At 35.5% G+C, this 24588-nt stretch overlaps 1 protein-coding gene across 2 annotated transcripts; it reads right to left on the reverse strand.

Annotated features, from left to right (window-relative positions):
- Window positions 1-12487: 12487 nt before the first annotated feature.
- Window positions 12488-24273, reverse strand: LOC112698238 (uncharacterized). 2 transcript variants are annotated; one of them, XM_072197322.1, is made up of 3 exons: window positions 23147-24273; window positions 12763-13354; window positions 12488-12674 (listed from the first exon to the last, which is right to left on the reverse strand). In XM_072197322.1, the coding sequence occupies exons 1-2, from the start codon at window positions 23708-23710 to the stop codon at window positions 12833-12835; spliced, it is 1086 nt and encodes a 361-aa protein (XP_072053423.1). In that variant the 5' UTR covers window positions 23711-24273; the 3' UTR covers window positions 12488-12674; window positions 12763-12832. The 2 variants fall into 2 exon arrangements, with proteins under 2 accessions (XP_072053423.1, XP_072053424.1); XM_072197323.1 differs by having other exon boundaries at window positions 12488-12689.
- Window positions 24274-24588: the final 315 nt, after the last annotated feature.

The raw sequence follows: 24588 nt of genomic DNA on the forward strand, positions 1-24588 counted from the left end.
TATGCTTTCGTTTTAATGAGTTCATCAATTTTTATATGTAGAACAATTTTTTGTCCAATCATGAATTATGTGATTAACAATAACTTGGAGCATATTGAGATTGGTACTTTCAATTTTAGTATATTTAGTATTCTTTTTCTAATCTTTTCAACTATAAAATAGAAACACTTATACTGATGACTAAGCAGTGTGACACATTTCTAATTTAAAAATATTATATACATATAAAAATGAGTCATTAAATTATATAATAATTATTATATATTTGTATATAAATATATATTATTTAATTTATTTTTAATATATATTTTATATTTTAATATATTCTATACATATAATTAATTTTGTGATTAATTTTTTTGTGTAGATATAATTTGATTAATTCTATATATACACCTTTATGTAACTGATATTTTTGTTTTCAAATTTCTTGATGTTTCAACACGGCTAAGACATTGTGTTAATAATAAGGCTAAAGACACTAATGTTAGATGTTTATGTTGGGAATAAATAATATGATTACAATCTAATTAATTATGTGTCAAATAATTTGTTATTGTTATTATATTAAAATATTAATATAATAAGATCTTTGATTAAATTTAAAGATTTATCACTGTGATAGTAATCATAATATTAAAAGATAAATCTTTTATAGTTTAATTTAAATTGTTCTTGGTTATAGAATTATTAAAAACGGACATTATTATATATATATATATATATATATAATCGTTTTCATTGGATGAAGATTAATAGATCTCATTTATTAAATTATATATATAGAGATATGACCATTGAACGAACTCACTTTGAAAATTCCTAATGGTTATAATTGTAAAACCCGGTTAATTAACGGCTAATTAATCCATAAATGAGAATTTATTCTAGAAAGCATAAAATGTGATTTTTATGGCTAAATGTGATAGAGGAAATTAAGCTGAGAATTTTGGTACCAATTTTATAGAATTTCGGACCAAGATTGGACCGAACGGGCCAAACCGGGCCAACCGAATCCAAAGTGGGCCCTTAGCCCAACATAACTAAACCAAAACCCTAGTTTTCAGCATTCTCTCTCCTCACTAAACACACTCACATGCTGAAAATGGAGGCTATGGAGGGAAGAACACTCTCTCAAGTTCTTTCTCTCACTTGATCTTCAAACCACCATAACTTTTGATCTAGAGCTCCGATTGCCGCTCCGTTTGCGGCCACGCGTTCACCGCGAAGAGCTCTACAAAACCCATACAATCAATCTTGAGGTAAGTCACGTGTTTCTGTTCGAAATCCAAATCCTTATTTTCGAGTTTCATGGGTGAAATGTTGAGATTTTGGGTTCTTTGATGTTATAGGACCCAACTCTCTTAAAGGAGAAGGTTAATCTTGTCTCCTTGGACCTTGGGTGTGGTAAGATTCTCAATCCTAGTGTAATTTTGTTGTTCTATGATGTTTGGGTATTGAGATGTTGTGTATGGGTATGATGATTGTGGCTTAGGTTGTGTATATGTGAATATTGGAGCTTGATTGGTGATTTTGAAAAGCTTGGAAAGGGTTGGTGGTGAAAAATCTGTTCTTGGAGGTGTTGAGGCCTTGAGAGCTTGTGGATAAGTGATTTGGAAGTGCTCCGGTTGAGCTTGTGAAATCGGCTAAGGTATGGTTTCGGTTTCCCGTATCTAATACGTAATGTGGTAGGAAATACTTAGGCTAGAGGCCCTAAGATAGGCATTGAATGGTTGATGTTGTTGAATTGTTGATATATATGATGTGGTCATATATGTGATGATGATTAATGATGCCTTGGTGGTATGATGTATGAGAAATATGCATGTTGTGATATATGCTTGATGATTGGTTATGGTTGAATTGTGGGTTGAACCATGTTTATGGTGAGTATGATGTTGATTGTGTACAATAATGATTTATTGGGATTGGTGTTGTTGGAATTGGCATGAGGAAGAGTATATGATATGTCAATATGTTTGAGTTTGAGCCACTTGGGTGAAGTGGGTTAAAATGATGAGATAGTGATTTTGTAATTTGTGGTAAAGTGTCAATGTGTGAGTTGAGGAGGCTTGATGTTGAAATTGATGTATTTTGATTGATTTCAAAGGAAAGGGATGAAAATGGCATGTTTTGATTGATTTTGAAAAGAGTTGGAAATGGCTTGTTTTGAAAATGGCACTTTGTGGTTTTTATGAAAAACATGGTTTTTGGGCATACTTTGGCGAGACATAACTTGGACTACGGATCTCTGTTTTGTACCAAATCCTTTTAGAAATGAAATTGGATCCGGAATGTCCGTTCCGTTCGAAGAACGGGTGAAAAACGATTTAAAATGAGGAAGTTATGTCCGTTGGAAGATTGGGGTTTAAATTGGTGAATTCTGCAGCTTTTAACTTAGAAAATTTTTAGCAGAATGACCCCTTGCGCGTGGGTGCACTTGGCGCGTACGCGTCGTTCTTCCAGAAAGCGCCATCCACGCGTGCGCGTGATGTGCGCGGGCGCGCCGATTGTGCTGCACTCAATGCCCAGCCATTTTCCAGAGAGTTGTGCCAGAACTGTGCCAGCTTTGTGCCTGGGCACGAGAACACCCACGCGTACGCGTGGTTGACGCGTGCGCGTCGATTGGCAAATTTTTAATCCGTGCGTTAGCGTGCATGACGCTTGCGCGTCGATGAAGTTTTTGAGGCCATCCACGCGTGCGCGTGGAGTGCACGTACGCGTGGACCTGTTTTCATCCCAAAGTTGATTTTTGAGTTTTAAAAGCCAAATTTCAGACTTCTAAGCCTCCAATCTCACCACTTATATTTTAAATCATTATGATATGTCTAGCTATGATAAGAAAGGCTAGTAAATATGGTAACTTGCGAGTGAAGCAAGGGGAAAATGAATGATCATTGAGGATCAAGCATGATTATGTGAGATGCAGAGGATGGTGGTGGAAGTGCTTGTTATGCCATGGGCCGAAAGGCCGTATTTGTTAATGAGGTGGCTGGTTATGGATTTAACCGTGATGCCAATGGACTGGTATGGATTTAACCGTGAGCCGGATGGCTAGAGTATTGCCGTGTTACGGCGGAGCCATGATTATGGCCAAGTATAAATGCATATATGCTGTTGAATGAATTGTGAATGTTGCACTTCCACTATTGGAGATGAGAGTTTCCCTGGGAGGAAGCAGTGGCTAGCCACCACGTGCTCCAGGTTGAGACTCGAAGCTCTTTTGACCCTATGTCATAAGTGTGGCCGGGCACTGTGAAAGACCCGGATGAGCTCGCCCCCGTAAATATTCACCAGTGAAGGTGATGGATATAGATCATGATTATGATCAAGTTTATGACGAGTATAACTCGAGCTGGGGATACGTGACAGAGGGACAGTCCAATGGTTAGCTACCAGGACTTGTCGGGTTGGCTCTATAACCGACAAATGATATCATCAGCCACTAGGGACAGGCATTCATCATATGCATACTATATGAATTGTTTGAGATTGCCTATTTGACTGCATATTATTTGCTAATTGTCTAAATGTCTTACTTGTTCCTAATTGTATATTTCTTGCTTGATATAACTGTGTTTGCTACATTATACTCCTGCTGGTGGTTGGGAGGTTTGAAGGAATTGGAAAAGGAAGTATTAGTTAGACTGAAGTATCTTTAGTCAGATGCCCTTTATGGTTTAGCTTGCTTATAAGCTTTGATATTATCTGGAGGAAGTTCTAGGATTGCCTTTGGCTTTCCTCCATTATTATGTATTATATATGTGGAAGCTGTTACCATGCTGGGGACCTCTGGTTCTCACCCATGCGGATTTTGTGGTTTTCAGATGCAGGACGTGAGGTTTCCCGTTGAGGCATGCTGGAGACTTCTATAATTGCGAAGATCTTTTGTTCTCGGGGCTATGTTTTGGTTTATATATTTTGCTTAGATACTTTTATCTCCATTAAATAATACACACTGTGATGACTCCTCTTATGGGAGATTTTGGAGAATAGGTTTTATGTATTTGTGTCCCTTTGGGTTTCCTTTGGGGTTTTCCTTATTCTTATCATATGTATATATTGCTATGCTCGTACCGGTTATCTTCACAGCCGGATTTTGAGTCTTGATATTCTTGTTTTTGACACTTCTTTGTATATATATAATCTCGCGTTGGTTTATCCTTGCCCGTTACGTTATCGATCGGAGTGTTGCGTTTTTGAGTTGCGGTTTTTTGTTTACCCCTTTTTCTACAAAGGCTCCTAGTTATAATCAATCATTCATACTACTATACGTACTAGATTTTTTATTTTAGAGGTCGTAATACCTTGCCAACTCTGAATTATGACTTAAGCATAAGACTCCGTATGGTAGGGTGTTACAATAATTATCGCATATTTGTCAATAGAATATTTTCAAAATGAACATAGTAATAGAGTTCCTTTGACTTGCGACTATCATAGTAATTGACAATGTATTTATTATACTTTAATTTCGGACACCTAATACCCTAGGGTGCTAGTTGAATGGACATTGGGTACGATTTAAATACTTGTAGAATTAATGATTAGTCAATAAAGAATCCGTCAACTCTCAGTAAAGAGTTTGAACTCTATGATTATAATGACTGAGATGAATAAAACTTTGGCCAAAGAAATTGAATGAATGAAAAAATGAGTATCTTAAGTCATTTACAGTTCATTATAATAATGGTAACAAGTTAGAGTTTGACAATTAAACCATACTCTAAAGGTTAACCAAAAGCTAGAAAGATGGAAGGAACTATACTTTATTCTTTTCGCATTCTTAGTAAAAATATATTATTTCATAGTATCGGGTCGTTAAGGAGTGTTGCTAGACGCTAACCTTGATTAGTAAATTTAATATGACTAATTTACTACCCACTTAGTATTAAACTTATGAGATCACACACTAACGAGTGTTCTAATCTTTACTTTAAAATTATTTAAGTAATATTTTGATTTGATCAAATAAATAATTATATTAATTCAAATAGAATATTATTATATTCTTTGTTAGCACTAAGAATATAATAATAGTATGACAATTGAGAATGAGATTTGAGAATAATTAATTATTCTATTTTTAAATTTGAATTCTAAATTTAGATGAGATCTTAACTAAATTTTGTTTTAAATTGAGTTATGATATGATTCATAAATTTAAAAGATTCAAGTTTAAAATAGTAAGATATGATTTAAATTTGAATTGAGATTCAAATTTAAAATCATTAACAAATCTCATACTATATATATGTATGCCAAGAGCAGAGAAAACATATGAGAATAAAACACAAGAATTTTATTCCTTTATCTCTAAACACATAAACGTATGTGAGCTTAATTCTTAGAGAAAAATTTTATAGCGTGCAAAGAGTTGTAAGAGATCTCTCAAATTAGATCAGATGTCCATTGGTCAAGGAGTTGACAGCAAAGGTTGGTTTCGGTGTGCATACGCATAGCACCTTCGTATCATCGAAAGAGAAAGTGATTCTTACTAGCGTACACATAGGTATTTAGATCTAATCTATATCTATATATTATTTATTTGAATAAAATTTAAACACAAAATAGATCTTTAGAATTATTTTATTTTCTTCCGCTACGTGTTATGAATTAATAAGATTTCAAATTTTTTTAACATGTGATGCAATTTTTTCCATTGAGATGGTTTTTAATAATTAATAGTTAATTTATTTTAATTATTTGACTGTGATTAAATTATTACTCTTTTAATATAATAGTTATATTTATAATCAAATATTTTGTTTGATTCTATTTATTAATTAAATTTATCGTGATTTTAGTCACAATAAAAAGAATAAGATGCAAAATATTTTTTTATTATATATATATATATATATATATATATATATATATATATATATATATATATAAGTGTCAAATTTGATTTGATAGTTTTGTAAGGCTAAATGTTAATCTATTAAATTAAATTTAGATTTGATTAATGTGTTTTGAATATTATAATTTTAGAAATTAATTTTTTTAATATTTTTTTATTATAAAGAGCGGTCTGACAATTAGGAGTTTTATTTTCAAGATAATAATCAGTATATATATCTAATGTATTAGGGATTTAATTTTATATTTTTATCTAGACAATTTGGGATTATAAAATTTAATCCATGAGAACTGATAAAAATTCTCTAACAATAAAGATAAATCCTAAAAGTTAGGAGGTCGCTTGAAAAAATAAATTTATCTCTTGTTTACAAGAAGCAACCTGACAACCAGAAAACTTGTACTCAAAGATAGAATTTATTTATGCATATGATGATGTATAAGAAGAATTAATTTTATACTTGAACCAAGACAACCTAGAAATATAAAATACAATTCAGTTAAATACTTGTCTGACAATCAGATAATTATTTGGAATTATAATTGTATGGGATATAATTTGATCATGTTTATTTAGAATAGGTACAAGTAAAAACTTAACAACCAAGGTACTCATTCATAATCCTAAATGATTCTAACAGAAATATAAATTTCTTAATTTACTTTCATACTTAAAATTTTTAAATATGTCTATCTTTTGTGTGACATACTTGAAAGTAATATATTAGATACAATTTGATAATTGAATTTCCAAAGATTTATCATTGAGATTATAATTCTACCGAAATAATATCCTCCAGTAAAATTGGTTATAGAACGGTTAAAACTTGTGAAGTATTTTGAATATTATTTTATCGTAATATGAATTATTTTGACAACGATGAGTTCCAATTTCAAAGGCATCTCCCCACTATTTATTACAGAACATCTTAAGAAGATGTATGGTACCCAAAGTAAGATCGTACGACTATCAAAGATTTTATTTAAACTAGTAAAAGTATTGGGAGATATATTTTGAATTAAACAACTTTAGAAGTTGGAATGCCATTAGGCAAATGACTTTAGCGAGATTTATTCTTACAAATATTTTTGGAGATTTATTTTGTTACAAACAATTTATAATTGGCCTTAATATGATTAAGGTTTGTGATCTTTTTGAAAAAACTCAATATAAGTATTGAAGATGCAAATCGAAATTGCTCTTAAAGGTTGGTTTGACCAATAATAAAGATATTGAATATTTTTATTATAAGAACTTAAAATAAAACCTCTAATATTTAATTGATATTCTAATACACAAATATTAGTACTCTATGTACTCCATCATGTTTAAGAAACATGAAATTTGATTTAGTTGAGAATCACTATTTGTTAAATATTTGGACTACGTTTTAAAAATGTTGCTAAATTAATAAAATTCTCACTAAATCTACCCATATGAGTTATAGAAAAGGCATAAATCTAAACTCAAGAACATTAGAGTTTTGAGATGTTTAAAAGATTGCACAACAATAGAATTGATTTTAGGTCCGATAAATGAGATTTATTGGTTACTCTAAAAAAATAATGAGTATTATTTCTATCACTCTTCGTACGACAAAGTGTTTGTAATAAGAGGTTGAACTCTTTTTAAAAAAGGAATTTCCTTTTCGAAGGAAGGCAAGGTGAACAAAAGGAACTTGATGAAGTTCAAGACAATAAAAAAATTTGATTTGTGTAATGTGAGGAGCACAATAATTTCTCAGAAGAATAGAAGGTTTGATTGTCAAACTAATTTTTAAAAAGTAACCTATGTATATAATGATACAATTTTATAGAGATAGATCTATTCGTTACTTAGATTTTTCATATCTATGTATATTGATACCAAGTAAAAGATATATAGTATGAAAGATTCTGAAAAGAACTATCATCTGATAGACATTAGAATCATCTTCAATAAGAATTGTTTTTAAAATAAAAATTATGTACCATTGTAGTGGGAGATTTCATATTTTGAAAAAATTTGATATCTTTTATGCACTAAGTATATATTGTAAAAGATCAAGCACACATATTCAAAAGCTAATGTGTTTAAGTTTAAAAGAGTTTTGATAAATACAAATGTGCATTAAAAATTATACACATGATTGATTGGCTCGTGCAAGTGGGAGATAATATTTGTCAATTCCTAATGGTTATAATTACCGCATATTTGTCAATAGGATATTCTCAAAATGGACATAGTAACAGAGTTCCTTTGACCTGCGACTATCATAATAATTGATAACGTATTTATTATACTTTGATTTCGGACATCTAATACCCTAGGGTGCTAGTTGAATAGACATTGGATATGATTTAAATACTTGTATAATTGATGATTAGTCAATAAAGAATCCGTCAACTCTCGGTAAAGAGTTTGAGCTTTATGATTATAATAATTGAGATGAATAAAATTTTGGTCAAGGGGATTGAATGAATGAAGAAATGAGTTTCGTAAGTCATTCACAGTTCATTATAATAATGGTAATAAGTTAAAATTTGACAATTAAACCATACTCTAAGGGTTAATCAAGAGTTAGAAAGATGGAAAGAATTATACTTTATTCTTTTCGAGTTCTTAGTAAATATATTACTTCATACTATTGGGTCGTTAAGAAGTGTTGCTAGATAGCAACCTTGATTTGTAAATTTAGTATGACTAATTTACTACCCGCTTAGTATTGAACCTATGGGGTCACCCGCTAATGAGTGTTCTAATCTTTGTGTTAGAATTATTTAATTATTATTTTAATTTGATCAAATAAATAATTATATTAATTCAAATGGAATATTATTATATTCTTTGCTAACACCAAGAATATAATAATAGTATGACAATTGAGAATGAGATTTGAGAATAATTAGTTATTCTATTTTTAAATTTGAATTCAAAATTTAGATGAGATTCTAACTGATTCTGTTTCAAATTGAGTTATGATATGATTCATAAATTTGAAAGATTCAAATTTAAAATCAGTAACAAATCTCATACTATATATATGAATGCCAAGAGTAGAGAAAATATATGAGAATAAAATACAAGAATTTTATTCCTTTACTTCTACACACGTAAACGTATGTGAGGCTAATTCTTAGAGAAGCAAATTATGACGTGCAAAGAGTTATAAGAGATCTCTAAAATTAGATCAGATGTCTATTGGTTAAGAAATTGACAGTAAAAGTTAGTTTCGGTGTGGATATGCATAGCGCTTTCGTACTATCGAAGGAGAAAGTGATTTTTATTAGCGTATACACACGTATATTTAGATTTGATCTATATGTATATATTGTTCATTTGAATAAAATTTAAGCATAAAATAGATTTTTAGAATTATTTTTTTTCTTTCACTCCGTATTATGAACACATGGTAATTTCTGAATTTAAATATAGATAATAATGAACATTAATAGTTTAATTTTCATAATTGTTAGATTATCATATATAAATCTTTAAAATACATTGACATACTCATACTTTAGGTAGCGTTTGTTTTCGAAGACAGGACACAGAGACATGGACACCGAAAGTATAAAACGTGTTTGGAGGTAGAGATATGGACACGGAACACATTGTCTCCGGGATACTATTTTATATTTTTGTGTTCACTCTTTTAAGAAGGACAATGATGGATACGAGATTTAAAAAGATGGACACGGATTTTTTAATCAAAATTTTTTCTCTTTCTATCCTTAGATATTTTTTATTATTCTACTATTATCTCTTCTTATTTTTCCTAATTTTAGCTTCTTCTCTACATCGGAGTTCTTTTTTCTCTGTGTTCTTTTTTTAGATACTCTTTTTTTGTAGAATTTTTTATTTGACTGGATAATTAATTTATTCCTTTTTATTTTTCATTCTCTTCTTTGTGGCATGCTGTATTAATGGAGATTTAATTCACTTTTCTATTTTATGTTACTTTATTTATTCTTAATTTTGTTACTTTAATACCATTTTTATCTTATTGGTTCATAGACCAATTTTTCTTGTAATTTTTTGTACTCTTACGTACTCTTATTTTTTATTAAATTAATTTGTACGATGTAAAAAATTTGGAATTACATGGCTATTTCAATTATTTTGCATATTATTTTAGTTTTGTCCATGTCTATCCAAACATAATACAGGACATTACATCAGTGTCTTGTCCATTATATCCAAACACAAAACACAAAAAATAATTTTTAGTATCTCCGTTTTATTGTCTCTATCTTAATGTCATGTTCTATCCTGTTTCCAAAAACAAATGCAGCCTTAAGAGCGGATCGGAGCTTGGTGCGACGATGGGAACCATGCCTCCTCCCCAAAAACATTTTTAAAACTTTGATTATATAGCCATGTGTAGGAAATTAAGGTAGCTCAAATGGTTAGTTTTCACAAGTGTGGGGTAAGTATTTATTTATTTACTTATTTTGTGAGATGGGTTCAATCAAATCCCATTCTTGAATGTTATTTTTTTAGACGTAGGAATGATTTTATATTATTTATGTTTTTGTACTTTTGAAACGAGGGCTTAAGGGGAAAGTCAGATACAATTTTTTTCACTCTTATTAATGAATGTCAAAATAGAGAATATCTTGTAATTTATATTAAAGGAGATATTTTTTCTTGAATATTTACTCAAATTGGTCCCCAAGAAATTTTGAAATGGACGTTTTGGTCCCTAACAAAATTTAATTATGTAATTAGTCCCCAACTTTTGTAAACGTCCGTCATTTTAGTCCTCCTATTAGTTTTCTCCGTCAAATTTTAACAGTGGAGTCCAACGTGTCGTGTTAAGGTGTTGAGTCAGCTGTTAAACGCCACATGGGATGAAAGGCAAAATAGTCCCTAGAAATACAACTACAAATTTGTTCTTGTATGATGCCCTAGATCCTAAAACAATGGTGTGAAGGTCATAATCATCTTCGTGTGCTACTCTGAAAACGTGTAACCATGGCAAGTGGAGGGAATTCAGCAAGTTCTTATCATCAACGAGTTATTAGAGGTAGCGGAGATGGTAGTGCTAGCAGTGCTTCAGGTGGCCCCAAATTTGGAATTGCAAGAGGAGAGAATCCAAGATGCCACTGTGGAGCTTATGCCATTGTTGTGGAATCTGGAACAGATAAGAACCCAAGAAGACCTTTCTTTGGTTGTCCTTATTATAGGGTAAGAAACATTGGGTATGGTATCTTCTTTATGCATTGTTAAATTTATGGGTTAACTCTGATTTTGTGCATTTTCCCCTTCAATGTAGGAGAATCTTCCACACTGTGAATTTTTTATATGGTTTGACAAAATTTTTTCCCATGAAATGGCATGAAATGGGAGATAGCCAGCATAATGTTGTACTGGAAGAGAGGGTGAAGAAGTTAAAGATTTGGTAGATGAATTAGAGAAGAAGACTAAGAATATAAGTAAAAGGAGGGAGTAGAGCAGTCATTGGAAAAATGTGTTCTTTTTCATGCTAGGTTTTTTGGTTTGTATTTTTTTAGGAAAGATATAGTTAGGTAGGAAAAGAAGGGAATTAAGTGCTTATTATGTATGGATATATTGTAATTGAATAATTGATCAAAGTGTAATTGCTAATATTATAGTCTGTCAGAATTGTGTAATGAAATTTCCTTTGCCAAATATTAGAATCATATGCATTCACAAAAATAATGTTTCAAAAAACCTGATTTAATACAAATCACATCACTCATAATTTTCAAAATAGTCTAATAACCATAATTTCATATATTTGAAATCAAGTATCAAAGTTCTGAATATTCCAACAAAAAACTTACTCCTAGCTAGTTTATATCTGTTGCTAGCATCAAAGATACATTCCAAAAACATAGCTCAAAGTTGCATAAATGCACTACATAACCATAATCTGTTACAAAAGGGTTTTAATAAACTAAACAACATAACTACAATCAGCATGATATCATAGAGCAATATCATTTCTTCTTTTGGAGGTTGAGTCCTGGTGTAGGCATGAACTTGAATATTCTGGCAACAGTTCTAGAGCTTGTAGCAGCAACTGTTTCCGGAGAGATTCTTGGTATCTGATTCGGATGGAGTGACCTAGGCACTGGAGCAAATGGGGCTGTAGGTGGAGGAGTCAAAGTTGATGGAGGTAAAGGTCTTGGAGCCGAAACAAGCTTCATAGGAGGTGTTGGGGCAGTGACCGGAGCTACATGAGGTCTCAGAATTTGTTGTTTAGGTCTTGGAGGCCTAAAACTTGTTGTTGATGCAACTTGGTTGGATGAGTTAGTAGTTTTCTCCTAACACAAGACAAAGTAACAAGACAAGTAAGTACATGAATGGCATACAAAGCATCGAATATAATCCAATTTAGAAAGGTACCTGTGGCTGTGGTTGAGGGGCTGAGAGGGTTACTTGTACTTCTTCCTGTGACCCTGCTGTAATGGTGGATCCATTTCCATTACCCTTTTTTTTTTACCTTTATTCTTTGGTGGGGGTTTAGGCCTTGGTGGTCCCTTGCATGTTTTTGCATTGTGGCCAGATTCGCCACATTTTTGACAGGTAACCTTGAATGTTCGTCGTCCTTTTGATCTATCACGCGCGTCTTCAACAGGGTCCGCCTTCCTTTTTTTCTTCCGGCGGCCTGCAGGTCTTCTAATGATGGGTGGCTCTGGAGATAGTAGTCCAGTATTCACCCAATACTCTTCTGAGTTGACAGGTTTCATGACATGCTCATAGGTTGCTCTAAATGCATCCATCTTTAGCCAAGGATGCACATATAGTTCTGGCCTATCACACCTCTTTTGAATAGCTGCTAATGCATGAACACATGGTATTCCTACAAAAGAATTAACTAGCGTTGACTTTAATACAGCAGAATGCATATCTTAAACTCATGTAAGTCAAATACAATATGTTATGACTACCTGTCAGTTGCCACATATTGCAGGTACAAGTATGCCTTCCAAGATTAACACCAACCTTCTTTGAATGTGTCTACACCTCAAACACGTTACGATCATTGTCACCAGTCCATTGAGCCATCCAGAATTTAGTATCCTTCATAAGGTCCTCCAATTTCCTTTGCTGAACTGGTGCCAGTACTCCAGTGTAGGTGCTTAGAATCTTCTTGTGTTTTGCCATTCTCCTCATCAAGTAGCAACGAATCTCCTCCAACATGGTGAGAATAGGCTTTCCCTTATAGTGGTTAATTTTGGCGTTCCAGACCTCACTCATGTTGTTGGTCACGTTGTCAAGTTTTGGCCAATGACTAAAATAAGATTTGGTCCAGCAAGAGGGTTGAAACTTTGCAAGATATCCCCATGCTTCTTCGTTCATCCTCTTTAGCCTCTGCATATGATGTTGGAACTCTGCATCTGTTCTACTCTTTGCAAATGTCCACATTATATTTTTTAGTTGTTTGTCCTTAAACTTCCCAATAAAATTCTTCCAAATGTGTCTTACACAATTTCTGTGGTGTGCATTTGGCATCACCTCATGCAAAGCAGGCAGTAAACCCTAAAGAAGGCATCAAAATGAACAAACACATATACAGACTTTTTTAATAAAATCATAGATCAGAGAGTAAGATCCCCAAAAAAATTATTTATCAAACAAATAAGCCCTTAAATAAATTATTTATCAGACAGATTGGTCCTTAGTAATATAATTTGACAGTCATCTAGACCCTTTCATCCACCCGAAAACCTTATTAGAACACTATTTCATATTAACTTCACCTCAATTCAATTCAAATATAATGACATCAAGTCAAATTTAATTACTACAAATAGTACAATTCAAATAAAAGACAAGAGCATAAGAGACTTATAATCAATTACACTAATTCAAATGTCACGCATTCCACTAATAATATCTGCCAATAATATCACATGAACAGTAACATGCTCTTTATATAACATGAATTGTAACATGCTATTATACATGCTCTTTATATAACATGAACAGTAACATGCTATTATAACATGAATAGTAACATGCTATTATATTATGCAACAATATACATGATATTATTAGGTGAAGAAGTAACACGCTCTTTATATATGCCAATAATATCACATGAATAGAAACACACTTTTTTGTATGGCACGCTTCCTGGTGCACGAAATTGCAATCACACTTTTGCAATTCCGCACAACTAACCAGCAAATGCACTGGGTCGTCCAAGTAATACCTTACGTGAGTAAGGGTCGATCCCACGGAGATTGTCGGCTTGAAGCAAGCTATGATTATCTTGTAACTCTTAGTCAGGATATCAAAAATTATCAGGTTTAATTGTGAAAAGTAAAAGAACATGAAACAGGTACTTATTTTGCAGTAATGGAGAACATGTTGAGATTTTGGAGATGCTCTATCTTCTGAATCTCTGCTTTCCTACTGTCTTCTTCTTCATGCACGCAAGGCTCCTTCCATGGCAAGCTGTATGTAGGGTTTCACTGTTGTCAATGGCTACCTCCCATTCTCTCAGTGAAAATGTTCAACACGCTCTGTCACAGCACGGCTAATCATCTGTCAGTTCTCAATCAGGTTGGAATAGAATCCATTGATTCTTTTGCGTCTGTCACTAACGCCCAGCCTTCAGGAGTTTGAAGCTCATCACAGTCATTCAGTCCTTGAATCCTACTCAGAATACCACAGACAAGGTTTAGACCTTCCGGATTCTCTTGAATGCCGCCATCAATTCTAGCTTATACCATGAAGATTCTGATTAAGGAATCCAAGAGATATCTACTCAATCTAAGGTAGAACGGAGGTGGTTGTCAGGCACACGTTCATAGGTGAGAATGATGATGAGTGTCACAGATCATCACATTCATCAGGTTTAGGAACAAGTGATATCTTAGAATAGAAGCAAGCGTGATTGAATGAAAAACAGTAGTAATTGCATTAATCCATCAAGACACAGCAGAGCTCCTCACCCCCAACCATGGGGTTTAGAGACTCATGCTATAGAAGATACAATGAGAAATGTGTAAAGTGTTATGAGGTAGAGATACAATGTCAAAAGGTCCTATTAATAGTGAACTAGTAACCTAGGGTATACAGAAATGAGTAAATGACGTAAAAATCCACTTCCGGGGTTCACTTGGTGTGTGCTTGGGCTGAGCATTGAAGCTTTCATGTGTAGAGACTTTTTCTGGAGTTAAACGCCAGCTTTTATGCCAGTTTGGGCGTTTAACTACATTTTTTGTGCCAGTTCCGGCGTTAAACGCCGAAAATTCTGAAGCTGATTTGCAATGCCAGTTTGGGCCATCAGATCTCGGGCAAAGTATGGACTATTATACATTGCTGGAAAGCCTAGGATGTCTATTTTCCAACGCAATTAAGAGCGCGCCAATTGGGATTCTGTAGTTCCAGAAAATCCACTTCGAATGCAGGGAGGTCAGAATCCAACAGCATCTGCAGTCCTTTTTAGCCTCTAAATCAGATTTTTGCTCAGGTCCCTCAATTTCAGCCAGAAAATACCTGAAATCACAGAAAAACACACAAACTCATAGTAAAGCCCAGAAAAGTGAATTTCAACTAAAAACTAATAAAAATGTAATAAAAACTAACTAAAATATACTAAAAACATACTAAAAACAATGCCAAAAAGCGTATAAATTATTCGCTCATCACAACACCAAACTTAAATTGTTGCTTGTCCCCAAGCAACTGAAAATCAAAATAGAATAAAAAGAAGAGAATATACTATAGACCCCAAAACATCAAAGAAACTTAGCTCCAAATAGATGAGCGGGACTAGTAGCTTTTTGCTTCTAAACAGTTTTGGCATCTCACTTTATCCTTTTAAGTTTAGAATGATTGGCATCTATAGGAACTCAGAAGTCAGATAGTGTTATTGATTCTCCTAGTTAAGTATGATGATTCTTGAACATAGTTACTTTATGAGTCTTGGCCGTGGCCCAAAGCACTCTGTTTTCCAGTATTACCACCGGATACATACATTCCACAGACACATAACTGGGTGAACCTTTTCAGATTGTGACTCAGCTTTGCTAGAGTCCCCAATTAGAGGTGTCCAGGGTTCTTAAGCACACTTTTTTTGCTTTGGATCACGACTTTAACCGCTCAGTCTCAAGTTTTCACTTGACACCTTCACGCCACAAGCACATGGTTAGGGACAGCTTGGTTTAGCCGCTTAGGCCAAGATGTTATTCCTGTGGGCCCTCCTATCCACTAATGCTCAAAGCCTTGGATCCTTTTTATTTTTACCCTTGCTTTTTGGTTTAAAGGGCTATTGGCTTTTTCTGCTTGTTTTTTTTTTTTGAATATTCACTGCTTTTTCTTGCTTCAAGAATCAATCTGATGATTTTTCAGATCCTCAATAACATTTCTCCTTTTCCATAATTCTTTCAAGAGCCAACAAGTTTAACATTCTTTCAACAAATTCAAAAGACATATGCACTGTTCAATCATTCATTCAGAAAACAAAAAGTATTGTCACCACATCAAACTAATTCAACTAGTTTCAGAGATGAATTCGAAATCCTATACTTCTTATTCTTTTGTGATTAAAGCATTTTTCATCTAAGAAAGGTGATGGATTCATAGGACATTTATAACTTCAAGGCATAGACACTAAGACACTAATGATCATAAGACACAAACATAGATAACATAAGCATAAAAATTCGAAAAACAGAAAAACAAAGAACGAGGAGATTAAAGAACGGGTCCACCTTAGTGACGGCGGCTTGTTCTTCCTCTTGAAGATCTTATGGAGTGCTTGAACTCCTCAATGTCTCTTTCTTTTTTTTTTTGCTCCTCTCTCCTGATTCTTTGATCTTCTCTAATTTCATGGAGGAGGATGGAATGTTCTTGGTGCTCCGCCCTTAGTTGTCCCATGTTGGAACTCAATTCTCCTAGGGAGGTGTTGATTTGCTCCCAATAGTTTTGTGGAGGAAAGTGCATCCCTTGAAATGAATCTCTCCATCTGCCATGACTCGGAGGTGGAATCTTTTGCCTTCCCTTTCCTCTTTCTAGAGGTTTCTCCGGCCTTAGATGCCATAAATGGTTATGGAGAAACAAAAAGCAACACTTTTATCACACCAAACTTAGAAGGGTTGCTCGTCCTCGAGCAAAAGAAGAAAGAAGATAGAGAATGGTGGGGTGGGTGGGGATCCTGTGGGGTCCACAGATCCTGAGGTGTCAAGGATAATTCATCCCTGCACCAAGTGGCGAGCAAAAATGCTCTTTCTGCCAATCTTGGCGTTAAACGCCGGGCTGGTGCCCATTTCTGGCATTTAACGCCAGCTTGGTGCCTATTCCTGGCGTTAAACGCCAGTCTGGTGCCCCTTTCTGGCGTTAAACGCCCAGAATGGTGCCAGACTGGGCGTTAAACGCCCATTTGCTGCCCTTACTGGCGTTTAAACGCCAGCTAGCTTTTCCTCCAGGGCGTGCTGTTTTTCTTTCTGTTTTTCATTCTGTTTTTGCTTTTTCAATTGTTTTTGTGACTTCCCATGATCATCAACCTATAGAAAACATAAATTAACAAAGGATAATAGATAATATAACATTGGGTTGCCTCCCAACAAGCACTTCTTTAATAGTTTAATGTCAGTAGCTTGACAGTGGGCTTTCATGGAGCCTCACAGATACTCAGAGCAATGTTGGAACTTCCCAACACCAAACTTAGAGTTTGAATGTGGGGGTTCAACACCAAACTTAGAAGTTGGTTGTGGCCTCCCAACACCAAACTTAGAGTTTGACTGTGGGGGCTCTGTTTGACTCTGTTTTGAGAGAAGATCTTCATGCTTCCTCTCTTTCCTGTCTGCAAACCATGGTACTTCCTGAATGGCGAAGAGTTGCTCATCCGGAAAGGTTTCAGAGATCTCAGTAGGAGGGTGGGGCGCTCCTGCTACTGGTTCTATCCGGGACAGGTGATCAGCTACTTGATTCTCTGTCCCTTTTCTGTCTCTTATTTCTATATCAAACTCTTGCAGAAGCAACACCCATCTTATGAGCCTGGGTTTTGAATCCTGCTTTGTGAGTAGATATTTAAGAGCAGCATGGTCAGTGTACACAATCACTTTTGATCCTACTAGATAGGATCTAAACTTATCAATGGCATAAACCACTGTAAGTAACTCTTTTTCTGTGGTTGTGTAATTCTTCTGTGCATCATTTAAAACACGGCTAGCATAATAAATGACGTGCAAAAGCTTGTTATGTCTCTGTCCCAACACTGCACCTATGGTATGGTCACTGGCATCACACATTAGTTCGAATGGTAATGTCCAGTTTGGTGCAGAGATAACTGGTGTTGTGACCAGCTTAGCTTTCAGAGTCTCAAACGCCTGCAGACACTCCTTATCAAAGATAAATGGCGTGTCAGCAGCTAGCAGATTACTCAGAGGTTTGGCAATTTTTGAAAAATCCTTTATAAACCTTCTGTAGAATTCTGCATGCCCCAGAAAGCTTCTGATTGCCTTAACATTGGCAGGTGGTGGTAATTTTTCAATTACCTCCACCTTAGCTTGATCCACCTCTATTCCTTTGTTTGAAATTTTGTGCCCAAGGACAATTCCTTCAGTCACCATAAAGTGACATTTTTCCCAGTTTAAGACTAGGTTAGTCTCTTGGCACCTTTTCAGGACAAGTGCTAAATGATCAAGACAGGAGCTAAATGAGTCTCCAAATACTGAGAAGTCATCCATGAAGACTTCCAGGAACTTCTCTACCATATCAGAGAAGATAGAGAGCATGCACCTCTGAAAGGTTGCAGGTGCATTACACAGACCAAAGGGCATCCTTCTGTAGGCAAATACTCCAGAAGGACATGTGAATGCTGTTTTCTCTTTATCCTGAGGATCTACTGCAATTTGGTTATAACCTGAATAGCCATCCAAAAAGCAGTAGTATTCATGACCTGCTAGTCTCTCTAGCATCTGGTCTATGAATGGTAAGGAAAAATGATCCTTTTTGGTGGCTGTATTGAGCCTTCTGTAGTCAATACACATACGCCACCCTGTAACTGTTCTTGTAGGAACCAGTTCATTTTTTTCATTATGAACCACTGTCATGCCTCCCTTTTTGGGGACAACGTGTACAGGGCTCACCCAGGGGCTATCAGAAATAGGATAAATAATTCCAGCCTCTAGTAACTTAGTGACCTCTTTCTGCACCACCTCCTTCATGGCTGGATTTAGCCGCCTCTGTGGTTGAACCACTGGCTTAGCATCATCCTCCAATAGGATCTTGTGCATGCATCTTGCTGGGCTAATGCCCTTAAGATCACTTATGGACCACCCAAGAGCTGTCTTGTGTGTCCTTAGCACTTGAATCAGTGCTTCCTCTTCCTGTGGATTTAAAGCAGAGCTTATGATCACTGGAAAAGTGTCACCCTCTCCCAGAAATGCATACTTCAGGGATGGTGGTAGTGGTTTGAGCTCAGGTTTGGAAGGCTTATCCTCTTCCTGAGGAATTTTCAAAAATTCTTTTGTTTCCTCTGGTTCTTCCTGATCAGGCTGAACATCCTTGAAGATGTCCTCTAGCTCTGATTCTAGACTTTCAGTCATATTGATCTCTTCTACCAAAGAGTCAATAATTTCTGCGCTCATGCAGTCATCTGGTGTGTCCGGATGCTGCATAGCTTTTACAGCATTCAACTTGAACTCATCCTCATTGACTCTCAGGGTTACTTCCCCTTTTTGTACATCAATAAGAGTTCGTCCAGTTGCTAGGAAAGGTCTTCCTAGAATGAGAGTTGCACTCTTGTGCTTCTCCATTTCCAGCACTACAAAATCAGTTGGAAAGGCGAATGGCCCAACCTTGATAATCATGTCCTCAATTATGCCTGATGGATATTTAATGGAGCCATCAGCAAGTTGGAGACATATCCGGGTTGGTTTGACTTCTTCAGTCAACCCAAGCTTTCTAATAGTGGATGCAGATATTAGATTGATACTTGCTCCAAGGTCACACAGGGCTGTCTTGGTGCAAGCACCTTCTAATGTGCATGGTATCATAAAGCTTCCTGGATCTTGAAGCTTTTCTCGTAAGCTTTTCAGAATGACTGCACTGCATTCTTCAGTGAGAAACACTTTTTCAGTTTCTCTCCAATCCTTCTTATGACTTAAGATCTCTTTCATGAACTTAGCATAAGAAGGTATTTGCTCAAGCGCCTCTGCAAACGGAATCTTTATTTCAAGAGTCCTTAGATAGTCTGCAAAGCGGGCAAATTGCTTATCCTGTTCCGCTTGGCGGAGTTTCTGAGGATAAGGCATCTTGGCTTTATATTCTTCAACCTTAGTTGCTGCAGGTTTATTCCTTACAGAGGTGGTTGGAGAAGCCTTTTTAGAGGGATTACTATCAGCACTCTCAGGTGTCTGATCCCTCATTGGTGTTTGAACGCCAGGATTGGGTGAGGAATGGGCGTTTAACGCCAACTTTTTCCCCTTTTCTGGCGTTTGAACGCAGAACTGGGCAGGGAATGGGCGTTTAACGCCAGCTTTTCCCCCCTTTCTGGCGTTTGAACGCCAAGAGTATTCCTCTCTGGGCTCTTACTGTCCTCAGAGGGATTTTGGACAGTGGTTTGGTTATCCTCTGTCAATTGTTCCTTTATTGGCTTTTTGCTATTTTGAGCAGTGTTATTCAATGTCTTCCCACTCCTCAGTTGAACTGCTTGGCATTCTTCTGTTATCTGTTTAGATAACTGCTGTTTTGCCTGATTCAACTGTGATTCTATGTTCTTGTTAGCAATTTTAGTTTCTTGGAGCATCTCTTTAAATTCTGCTAACTGTTTTGTCATCAGGTGTAATTGCTGATTAAGCTCAACCATCTGTTCTTGAGGATTAGGATCAGTGGCTACTGCCATAACTTCTTCTTTTGTAAAGGACTCATTGCTAGAGTACAAATGTTGATTTCTAGCAACAGTATCTATAAGCTCTTGAGCCTCTTCAATCGTCTTCCTCATATGTATAGATCCACCAGTTGAGTGGTCTAGAGACATCTGAGCTTTTTCTGTAAGCCCATAGTAGAAGATGTCTAACTGTACCCACTTTGAAAACATTTCAGAGGGGCATTTTCTTAGCATACCTCTATACCTCTCCCAGGCATTATAAAGGGATTCATTATCCTCTTGTTTAAAGCCTTGGATGTCCAGCCTTAACTGTGTCATCCTTTTTGGAGGGTAAAATTGATTCAGGAATTTGTCTGATAACTGTCTCCATGTTTTTATGCTTGCTGTGGGTTGGTTATTCAACCACCTCTTAGCTTGATCTTTTACAGCAAATGGAAATAGTAATAATCTGTAGACATCCTGATCTACCTCTTTATCACGTACTGTGTCAGCAATTTGTAAGAATTATGCAAGAAACTCAGTAGGTTCTTCCTGTGGAAGACCGGAATACTGACAATTTTGCTGCACCATGATAATGAGTTGAAGATTTAGCTCAAAGCTACTTGCTTTAATGGGAGGTATACAGATGCTACTCCCATATGCAGCTGTAATGGGGTTAGCATATGACCCCAGAGTCCTTCTGGACTGTTCAATTCCACTTAGGTCCATGATGGAGAAAGGGAATATGATATGGATTCACAAGTAAAGTAAATATTTATTATTATTATTATTATTTTTAAGCTGACCGAAAAAAAAAAAATAAAACAAAAGGAAAATAAAATAAATTTTCGAAAACTAAAAGAAAATAAGATCAAAGCAAATTGAAAACTAAATCAATTAGTTAATTAAAAAGATTTTGGAATTAGCAATTGAAAAGATATGATTGAAAATTATTTTGAAAAAGATTTGATTTTTTTGAAATGAGGAAAGAGAAAAACAACAAAATGACACCAAACTTAAAATTTTTAGAAAATCAGACACAAATTTTCGAAAACTTAAAGGAAAACACAAAGAAGACACCAAACTTAGAATTTTTAAGGATCAAGGAAGGACTAAGGCTATGCAAATTCGAAAAATAAAAGAAAACAAAAGCATGCAATTGACACCAAACTTAAAATATGAAACTAAACTCAAATAAAAGACTCTAAACCAACAAAAATAAAATAGTCCTAATCTAAGCAACAAGATAAACCGTCAGTTGTCCAAACTCGAACAATCCCCGGCAACGGCGCCAAAAACTTGGTGCACGAAATTGCAATCACACTTTTGTAATTCCGCACAACTAACCAGCAAGTGCACTGGGTCGTCCAAGTAATACCTTGCGTGAGTAAGGGTCGATCCCACGGAGATTGTCGGCTTGAAGCAAGCTATGGTTATCTTGTAACTCTTAGTCAGGATATAAAAAATTATCAGGTTTAATTGTGAAAAGTAAAAGAACATGAAACAGGTACTTGTTTTGCAATAATGGAGAACATGTTGAGGTTTTGGAGATGCTCTATCTTCTGAATCTCTGCTTTCCTACTGTCTTCTTCTTCATGCACGCAAGGCTCCTTCCATGGCAAGCTGTATGTAGGGTTTCACCGTTGTCAATGGCTACCTCCCATCCTCTCAGTGAAAATGTTCAACGCGCTCTGTCACAGCACGGCTAAGCATCTGTCGGTTCTCAATCAGGTTGGAATAGAATCCAGTGATTCTTTTGCGTCTGTCACTAACGCCCAGCCTTCAGGAGTTTGAAGCTCGTCACAGTCATTCAGTCCTTGAATCCTACTCAGAAGCCCAGGATGTCTATTTTCCAACGCAATTGAGAGCGCGCCAATTGGGCTTCTGTAGCTCCAGAAAATCCACTTCAAGTGTAGGGAGGTCAGAATCCAACAGCATCTGCAGTCCTTTTTAGCCTCTGAATCAGATTTTTGCTCAGGTCCCTCAATTTCAGCCAGAAAATACATGAAATCACAGAAAAACACACAAACTCATAGTAAAGCCCAGAAAAGTGAATTTTAACTAAAAACTAATAAAAATGTAATAAAAACTAACTAAAATATACTAAAAACATACTAAAAACAATGCCAAAAAGCGTATAAATTATCTACTCATCACTTCCTCATCCAATAAATATGCAACAATATAAAGATTAGCTTGAGACCTGATTATATATACGCAGAAAACAAAGTGGAAAAGTTAATTTACGACCAAATTTCAGTATAACTTGTGACATTGAAATAAAAGAAGCAGTATTAATTACTAACCAACCAGATTTTAGGATAGAAGAGAAAATACAAGTAAGCGTTAACATTCCCAAATATAATCACAGTAAGCATTAACAACAATTATAACAATTCTATGCAACTATTATAACAACAATTCAATTCAAATGCAACCACACCAACCCAAATTTAATCACATCAAGTAAAATAAAGTCAAATACAATCAGTGCAATGGTCATTTACCTTCTGTTGATCCGAGATAAAATTCCATTCTTCTGTTGAGCAGTTACCAATATCTTCTTGAAGAAGTTGTAAAAACCACTTCCAACTTTGTTTTGTTTCACTGTCAACCACCGCATAGGCAATCACATAGAAGTGATTGTTTGCATCTTGAGCTACAGCAGACAACAATTGTCCCCCATAATATCCTTTCAAGTGACATCCATCCAACCCAATCAGTGGTCTGCAACCAGCCTTAAACCCCCTTTTACACCCCTCCAGACAAATATACAGTTTGCTAAACAATGGCGGTGAACCAGGAATTGTGAGGGTTGTTTCCAGTAATGCAGTGCTGCTAGGATTGCTTCTGTGTATTTCAGTGAGATAATCTCTCAACTTTCCATACTGAGCCCTCTCATTCCCAACATACCTTTCCCTAGCAACCCTTAAAGCTCTATAAATCATCTTGTCACTGCACACCACATTAAAGTCTATCTTAATATGATCAAAAGCTTTGCCATGAGTCATGTGAGGTTGGGTCAATAACCTCTTCTCCAATTTATTAGCCACCCATTTCTGATCAGCCATGTTAGACCCGAATTTCCTAGCACAAGTATGTTTAGGGTCATACGTCTTAATCTGGTAGCACCCTCTAGCACTATTCCAGGCACAATAAATCAGCCAGGAACATTCATTATTATCACTGCTAGGACAATAGCAGTTCCATTCTCTCCAGAATTATCCACTTCTGCAGCATCAGTCTCTTTCCTTTTAGCCTTACATTTAGCCTTGAACTTTGCCTTTGCAATCATAGCCTTCTCTTCCCCACTTGCACACTTGCATCTAACTCTTCTATTATCATTTTTAACATAAAAAATCCTCCTTCCTTCAGCAATAGTATAGTCCTTTAAGGCATGCTTGAATTGATCCAATGTGGCAAACTCCATGTTCAATTGGAGTTGAACATCACCAAAGTCTGCTTCCTCATTGAATTGGGGCCAATCAAAATCATCTCCCTCATTGTCTGATGATTGAGGTGTATCAAACCCCTCTGACTCAAATCCTAAACCATCAGACTCATCACTAAAGATGTCATCCCCTTCCTCTGCTATACCCGGTCCAACACCAAATTCTGACCCACCAGCAGTAGGACTAGGCCTAGCAGTAGGAGTAAACCCATTAGTAGATGTAGGCCCAACAGTTAGTTATATTGGGCCCATATTTGTCATTGGGCCTAGTAGTCTGTTTAGGCCCACCTTTCTTCCTTGCGTTATCCCTTTTTTCAACAGCCCATCTTCCTTGCATTATCCTTTTTTCCAACAGCTTTCTTCTTACCCTTCTTATCTCTTTTGCCACCTTTTCTCTTTGTTTTCTTCATGAGTTCTTCATCTTCAAAGCTATCATAGCTATCATCGGTGTCATCCTCAAATCCTGGAGGTGGGGGTTTATACGCCTCATCTTCAGCA

This window comes from Arachis hypogaea, chromosome 6 (assembly GCF_003086295.3).
Source record: "Arachis hypogaea cultivar Tifrunner chromosome 6, arahy.Tifrunner.gnm2.J5K5, whole genome shotgun sequence".
Classification (NCBI taxonomy): domain Eukaryota; kingdom Viridiplantae; phylum Streptophyta; class Magnoliopsida; order Fabales; family Fabaceae; genus Arachis; species Arachis hypogaea.

Coding starts and splice junctions, on each gene's coding strand:
- LOC112698238 (XM_072197322.1), bottom strand. CDS start 23,710: ATGGCTGATCAGAAATGGGTGGCTAATAAATTGGAGAAGAGGTTATTG. Junction 13,355..23,146: donor TTATCTCGGATCAACAGAAG/GTAAATGACCAT, acceptor TGCCTTCTTTAG/GGTTTACTGCCTGCTTTGCA.